We start from the raw sequence: 7,727 nt of genomic DNA, 5'->3' as shown, positions 1-7,727 counted from the left end.
CGCTTGTGTTGAGATTATATACTGTCTGGGGTGGATGGGGGTTAGGGTTTGGTGGTTTATTCAGTGGTATGAGTGTATTGGGCCGTCAAGGATCGTCAGAATCAGGCCCTTTGGGAGATTACTAAATGGGCTGCACCGCACATGTTGGGCTGAAGTAGTGGATGGTTTTAATAAAAACTAGCTAATTGTCCATCTGTTGCAACGGGAGCATACACATTCTAATGGTTACATCAATCATGTCTAACATATACCTTTAGAATACTCATGTACATTAGGCGGCATTGTCGATTTGATTTACCGTTAAATAATTTCTCGCGAATCAACCTGTGATTGAGTTGGTTAGATGGACAGTGGTATCCCCAACCCACCAGGGTTCAAATCCTGGTGCTTGCATTATTCCTGGATTTATTTCAGGATTTCCGGCAATACGCTTTCAGTGGGAGTAGACGTTCCCGTCGACGACGAGGCGCCTACGGTGACTTCGTAAATTTCAAAATGATATGCCGGCTCAGTCTCTCGGAGGTGCTCATAGGGGTAGGGTGTGCATGTGTGCGTTCATAGAGGTGAGTGTATGCGCGTGTATATGAGCACTTGTGTCTGTACTGATGCTCAAAAAATAATAATAATTTCTCCTCTTCCACCAACTCATCTACTTCTCTTTCTCTAAAAAACAAAGACTTGATTAACCTTGAAGAAATAAACATAGTGTGTAGAGGGAATAGAGGGGAGGCGTGCGTGAACGTGTGTAGCGGACCGTTTTTCTCCTGGTTTTCTTGGTGCGTTAAGCATGGGATAGAGGGAGATGAAGATTGAGCGAAATAGGGACCTTATGTCTTTTTTAGGTAGTGTAGATATAAAAAATACGAAATCAGTAATTAGGGGAACCCCTTACAAAGCTCACTCCCACCTTCTACGACGATGACAAGTGCGCACTACGATGTGCGCCAACTTGTCGCTACTTGAGAGTCCTTTTCTGTAGATTCATTTTTTCAAAACGTTTTATCTCTTGCACCTTGCGTCCAAATCATGAAGCATTTTCATTATGGGATACCAGAAATAAAAAAACACAAAAAAGAAAAAAATTATAAACCAGAAAAAGGACCAAAACTCAGGAAAATCGAAAACTAAACATGAAAGCACAATTGTGCAAAGGGAAGCACAACTATGCATTTTTTAACTTTTTTTGGAAGCACAATTGTGTATTTCCCTTTTTGAGAAGCATGGCTCTTAGAAGCATAACTGTATTTTTTTCCCTTTTCGGTAAGCACATTTGTGTTTCTCGTGGAAGCACAGTGCTTCTCACAAAAGCACAACTATATTTTACTCTTTTTTCGAAAGCATAACTTTTGCTTCTCGCGAAAAAGCAATGCTTCTCAAAAAAGACCGGCCAAAACCTAGGGAAACCAAGCAAACGTTGGAAAAACCAAACGAACCCCAAAATGGGTGCAGAAAAAACAATCCCGATGGTAAACCTAGCGCGCAACACATGGCAGCGAATGAGTGCACCACTTGGTGCGCTCCCGGACCAAGAAAATGGTCTCAGCCGGAGCCCTCCAAGTGGTAAACCATAATTGGTTGCTCCAAGTATAGCGAATTGCACCAGACCTCCTGTCTAGCGTCTTCGGCGCGAGCGTAGCGGGCCATGGCCCAATTTCTCCGGTCCCTTGCTTAGTCGATTCGGTTCGACTGTGAGCTTTCATTAGATTGTAGCACACTCATACGCCAGCTGTTGTTCATAAAATAATCAATTACTAGCAAAAATTGGTTTTTTAACTTTGGACAAAATGATGAAAGCAAAAAAGTGCTCGTGAGTTTGACAATAATCTTTTCAAAATGGAAAAAAGTTCACTAATTTAGAAAAAAGTTCTTGAATATGAGAAAAAGATATCGAATTCAGAAAATTTTCATGGATATGAACACAATTTTGACAAAAATATTCTTGAATTCAAATAATGTTCATGAATATCAGAAAAAACATGTATTTGAAAAATGTTTGCAAACTGAAAAATGTTCATGAATATGAAGTCGAGTTTGGCAAAACAAAGTTCACAAATTCAAAAAAAATCATGTATCCGCAAAATATTCACGAATATGAATGCAAGTTTGACAAAAATGTTCTCGAATTCTAAAAAGTTCATGAATATTGGAAAAGTTCATAAATAAATTTGAAAATTGTTCCTGAATTCAAAAAATGTTCGCTAATCCAAAAAATATTCATCAATATGAAAAAATTTCATGAAATCAAAAAATGATTATGAATTAAGAAAACATGAATTTGAAAAAAATTATGGATTTTTCAAAAGTTTACAATTCCAAAAATGTTCAGGAATTTGAAAAAAAGTACATGCTTTTTTTTGAAAAGGAAAAATAAAATTAAAAAGAAAAACCAGAGATCGTTGACGCACTTGATTTATTTTGAGGATACTTCAAGCTGAAACTCCTTGGCCAGCAATCTCTTTTTTATTATTAAAATGAAGCATTCACATGAATATTGCAGATCAAATCTTAGGACTACAAACTTTCGAACCCATTAGGAACTCTTATTTGTAGTACTACTTTATTTTTTTCAACCAGGATAACCCCATTTTCCATTATACAATTATTTATGAAGGCAAATTTATTAATTTTTGAACATAGTTACAACGTCCACTAATGAAAACCAGAGGATCTCCCGTCCAGACACAAGTATTGGATCCTTCCACATGGGCACCTAACAAATGAGCTACAATATTCCTATCCCTCAGACAGTGTTCTACTTCTATGATAACACAAAAGAAATTCCTAGCTAAGAACATACTCTCTCATTGTCCACCCCATATTATCACAGAGAACGATCTCTCTCTCAAAAAAAGACAGAACAAAGAGGGGAAAGGATCAGGTTCGAGCTATCAAAAAAAGAAAGATGCATCAGGCTCGACAAATTATCACCAGCTAAGCCGCCATTAGCAATCCGGGCAACCTGCCGGACAAAAACCCAAGAGCAACAATCTGTACAGTTTGTTTGCATACAAACAAGACGCTAACGCAAGAGCACTGCAGCTTACCATCTAATGCCAAACTAACAGCGACTTGACTGATATTGCAGTCTACGAACCAGATGTGAAGACACTAACACTATGACTCTGTAACATGTAGCAAATCAATCCATAAGTTTTCACTGTAATGACTAATGATAATATCACGGCAAATTCATTCCTGACCAGTTGAAACAAACAAGCAGTTGAAATCGCTAGATTCACATTTGATTAACAGGGCACAGCAACCTAATGAACTGGTATATATATTACTCATTATATAATCCATATCCATTTGACATATACCACAGAACAAACACGGACAACCAGAACCGACACGAACTGTATAGGTTGGTTCAGAGAAACCATGGTTTCACAACCCGATGCTCTCGACCCACACACACACAAAAAATTGAGCATTTCACTCCTCGGCAGCATTTGGAAATGAAAAAAAGCAAAGCCTAGTTATCACGGCACAACTAGAGCCCTCTCTCCTTCATTCAGTCCCAGCAGATGCTTGATGATTCCAGTGAACTCCTGCGCCGATCAGCACTCAGCGTTGTCGTCCAGCTCCGCGAGCGCCACCCTGCTGCCTTCATCGGCAGTGATGGCCAGGTTCTTCCCTTCCTGCACCAGATAAAGCACAGGCATCAGAAGTCAGTGTACGTCAGTACAAGGAACAGCATATAAATTAGCAGAGATGAGATAATGGTATTAACAAACGTTTGTCAATTGTAATTACCTTGGCAGCAATAAGACCCTCCTTTAAAGCACTCTTAAGCTTCCTTAGGCTCATGTTAGTGAGGGCGACGTTTTGCTTTGCGCACTCTTCATTCTTCTCCTCAGTGATGGTGAACTTGTGCAGTGTCTTGACGATGGTCTCGGCGTGCTGAGAAACCTCACTGCCCTCGCTGGATTCTTCAAGTTCTTCGATGATGACAGAGTCAACAGTCTTGGCTTCAAGTTCTTCAAGACCCTCCTTCAAAGCACTTTTAAGCTTCCTTAAGCTCATGTTAGTGGTGGCAGAGTCAGCAGTCTTGGCTGCAGATGAGGCAGGAGTAGCATGGATTGCCTCAAGCGCCACCTGAGAGCTGTGGCTTTCAGTTTCAGCATCACTGAATTCAACATCGTCAAACTCTGATGACAGATCAGCGCTGAAATCATCTTCCTCTCCACTCTCCTCATTTTCTTTAGGCTCTTCAACTGTCTCCGGCATCTTGAGATCCTCCTCTTCTTCATTAGAATCAAAGTTAGCTTCAGTGGAGTCGTTAGCCTTCTGCATATCCTCATCCTCGAGGTCCTCCTCTTCATCAGAATAAAAGTTCACAACAGCAGAGTCGCTCACCTTCTGCATATCCTCCTCCTCGAGGGAATCCTCCTCGCTGCTGTACTCACTGAGGTCATCCTCCTCGCTGCTGTACTCACTGAGGTCATCCTCCTCGCTGCTGTACTCACTGAGGTCATCCTCCTCACTGCCCACTCCATTGAGGTCACTCTCCTCTTCTGTCAGATCACTCTTCGGCGAATCATCAGCAGCGACTTCCTTCTCTGTAACAGCAGCTGGGATCATCTTGGTAGGAGCATCAGCAGTCTCAACAGTGGAACTGAAAGCATTTTCCTTAATATCATCAGCAGCAACATCCTTCTCGGTCACCGCAGCTGGTGTCATCTTGTTAGGAGCATCAGGAGTCTTAATGGTGGAATGGAGAGCATCTTCCTTGAAATCAGCAGCAGCAACTTCCTTCTCTGTCACAGCAGCTGGGGTCATCTCGTTGAGAGCATCAGAAGCCTTAACAGTGGAATTGAAAGCATCTTCCTGGAAATCATCAGCAGAAACTTCCTTCTCTGTCACAGCAGCTGGGGTCATCTTCTCGTTAAGAGCATCAGAAGCCTCAACGGTGGAATTGAAAGCATCTTCCTTCAAATCATCACCAGCGACTTCCTTCTCTGTCACAGCAGGTGGGATCATCTTGTTAGGGACATCAGATGCCTCAGCGGTGGAACTGAAATCGTCTTCGTTGATGGCTTCCTTTGGCACTTCAACAGCAGCTACTTCCTTTTCTTCACTGGCACTGTTGATCTCATCAACTATCTCGAACACAGGTGACCATTTGCTGCTTTCACCATCTTCAGTTGAGGCACCTTCAACGTTCTTGATAGCTAGTTCAGGTGTGGCCTTGGAAAGGACACCTAAGATAGGTGAATCCTCCATTGCGGACAAGGGAACAGACTTCTCAGCACTGGCAAGCTTCTGTTCTTCCTCAACTGCAGCTTCTGATGCATCATGGTTCATAATTAGCAAATGGAATCAACAGATAAAGGACAAAATTTATAAAATACAAAAGCAATGACATGGGTGGATTTTGGGATGCTACAGTTAAGTCATATTGGCTACAGATAAATCAAGGAACAAATGGATACATTTCAGAGTCGCTATAGATGAACATGAAGTTTGAAATGAAACATTTTAGTCCTAAGGCAACAATCCAGAGTACTAATGAGTACATATAAACAAGTAACATATGAATGAAATTTGAAATGTAAATCTAGACCGAGTACAAATAACACAGGAATAAATGGATAGATTTTTAACTGCCACAGCCTAGAGTTTAAAAACAAATGGATAGTACATTTCAGAAAGCTCTTGATAAGTACAGACAAACAGATGAAGGTTTGAAATGAAGCATTTCAGTCCAAATGAACAATCCAGAGTGCTAATCAGTACTACAGATAAACAAGAACCAGATGAATGAATGTCAAAATGCAAATCTATATGCCTAAACAGTACAGATAAGCCGAGAAACAAATTGATGAATTTTAAAATGCCACAGTCTAGAGTCTTAATCAAGGATTGGCTGAAAGGACTCTGAAGCATCGGTGATGTGAACCATCTCACCTTCCTGGAGCTTGGTAGCCTCTTCCACAACTTCCTCCAGCTTAGAATCTTCACAGCTCTTGTCAGCAGATTCAGTGGGCACAACAGAAGAAACCACTGCACAATCAGGAAGCCGAATCAGTAACTATTCTCAAACAATACAGAAACCAACTTATAACAGGCACATAATTCTAATAGTAACCAGAATCAGTAACATAAACACCTTCATCTCCCTGCTCAGGTTCATCCGCTTTGCTGTTTCCTTCTTCCGGAAGCTTTGTAACTTCCTCCTCCTCCTCTTCTTCCTGGTCCAAATCAAACATCGCCTTCGATCTCGCCGTCTTCCTAGTCGATCTCTTTGTGGTGGACACCTCGACCTCCATGGCCTTCTCGGTCTTCTTAATCGACCTCTGGCTCCTCCGCAGAGTGCCCGCCGCGGGAGTCGGGGGGAGGGGCGCGGGCGTGGCCCGCGGGCGGCGGCTGGTGCTGCGCAGCGCGACGCCAGGGGTGCGCACGATCTCCTTGACGAGATTCCGCTTCACCTCGTCCTCGCCCTCCTCGACTTCCATCCGGATGGCCTCGGGCGACTTGACCGAGACGCGGCGGCCGCGCGGGAGCGGGCTTCCTAGATGCTGCTGGTCCTCCCCGGCCGCCGGCGCGGCCTTGAGGACCGACTTCATCGCCGACTTGCCCGGGGTCGGGAGGCAGAGCGTGGTGCCGATCTGGTCGATCCCATCCACCTAATAATCCACAGCAAAAACCCGCATCAAACGGCCATCCCCACGCCCAAATTCATCCCCACCCTAACGAGTCCCGCAACGAACCATCCGCATCTCAAAAACAACAACGCGAATCGGAAGGGGGAAGCCGAGGAGGGAGGGCGCGTTACCGCGGCGAGGGACTGGAGGGCCTCGACCATGGCGAGGTTGGTCATGTTGGCGCGGACGCCGTTGAGCTTGCAGAGCGCCTGGAGCTCGCGGCGCGAGAGGGCGTTGAAGTCCATGTCCGCCGCCGCCGTCTGCATCTCCATCTCCATCGCTCCCGTCTCCTGTCTCTCACCTACCTACCTCCTCCTCCCGTGGCGCGGCGGATGGATTTGCTCGTGGATGGCGAAATGAATGCTGAGATGCGGCGGGGCTAATCGGGGGGCGAGGGGTTATATAGGAGCGCGCGTTCGGGGAGGGCTTTATGACCGTTGGGGGCGAGGCGGCGCTCCGCTCGCCTGCCTAGGGTTTGCCCTCTGCCCTTCCTTTTTGAATGTTTGAACAGGGGCCAGGCCAGATCGCGTGGCGGCTCCGCGGGGCTCCGCGTACCCTCTAGGCTAGGCTGTCCCCAGTCACGTCGCTGCGCGCGGGCCCGGGCGGGAGACGCCGTGCGAGTGAGCGACGGGACACGCTGTCACACAGATCTGATTGTTCCCGGTTTTGACCAGTCTCGCTGCCGCGTGGGTCCCGGGACAGCGTGAGGTGTAGACGCGCCTCGCTTTGCGAGTTTGGAAGGCGTTGATTGATTCCGGGGGCTGTGGCTGGATCCTTCGAGGCTTCCCGATTTTGCCATAAATGGAGATCGTTTTTGCTTCGTTGGTCATCACATTATTGCCGAGCCAATAGAAACCTCATCGATTCTCACTGAGACCGGGTGAGAGTTTCCGTGTGGAACGAAACTGTTTCCCTTGTTGCTGGGGTGTGTGTGAAAAGGAACGGGTTTGCTTGCGGCACAAAAAAGAGTTAAAAATCAACGAGTCTCTATTTTGAACATTCTAGTTTTCTCCCTCGTATTTGCTCAAAAATAATTGTAATTATGTACTATTTTCTCAGCTAGTGTATATTCTTTTTTTT

At 44.8% G+C, this 7,727-nt stretch overlaps 1 protein-coding gene across 1 annotated transcript; it reads right to left on the bottom strand.

Moving 5' to 3' along the window:
- Positions 1–3,260: 3,260 nt before the first annotated feature.
- On the bottom strand, positions 3,261–7,083 carry LOC119317531 (nucleolar protein dao-5-like). The gene is made up of 5 exons (XM_037592000.1): positions 6,779–7,083; positions 6,113–6,629; positions 5,911–6,006; positions 3,757–5,288; positions 3,261–3,641 (listed from the first exon to the last, which is right to left on the bottom strand). The coding sequence occupies exons 1-5, from the start codon at positions 6,923–6,925 to the stop codon at positions 3,561–3,563; spliced, it is 2,373 nt and encodes a 790-aa protein (XP_037447897.1). The 5' UTR covers positions 6,926–7,083; the 3' UTR covers positions 3,261–3,560.
- Between the last annotated feature and the right edge of the window lie 644 nt (positions 7,084–7,727).

This window comes from Triticum dicoccoides, chromosome 6A, assembly GCF_002162155.2.
Source record: "Triticum dicoccoides isolate Atlit2015 ecotype Zavitan chromosome 6A, WEW_v2.0, whole genome shotgun sequence".
In the NCBI taxonomy this organism is placed as follows: Eukaryota; Viridiplantae; Streptophyta; class Magnoliopsida; order Poales; family Poaceae; genus Triticum; species Triticum dicoccoides.
This window is presented reverse-complemented; position numbering and strand designations above follow the sequence as displayed.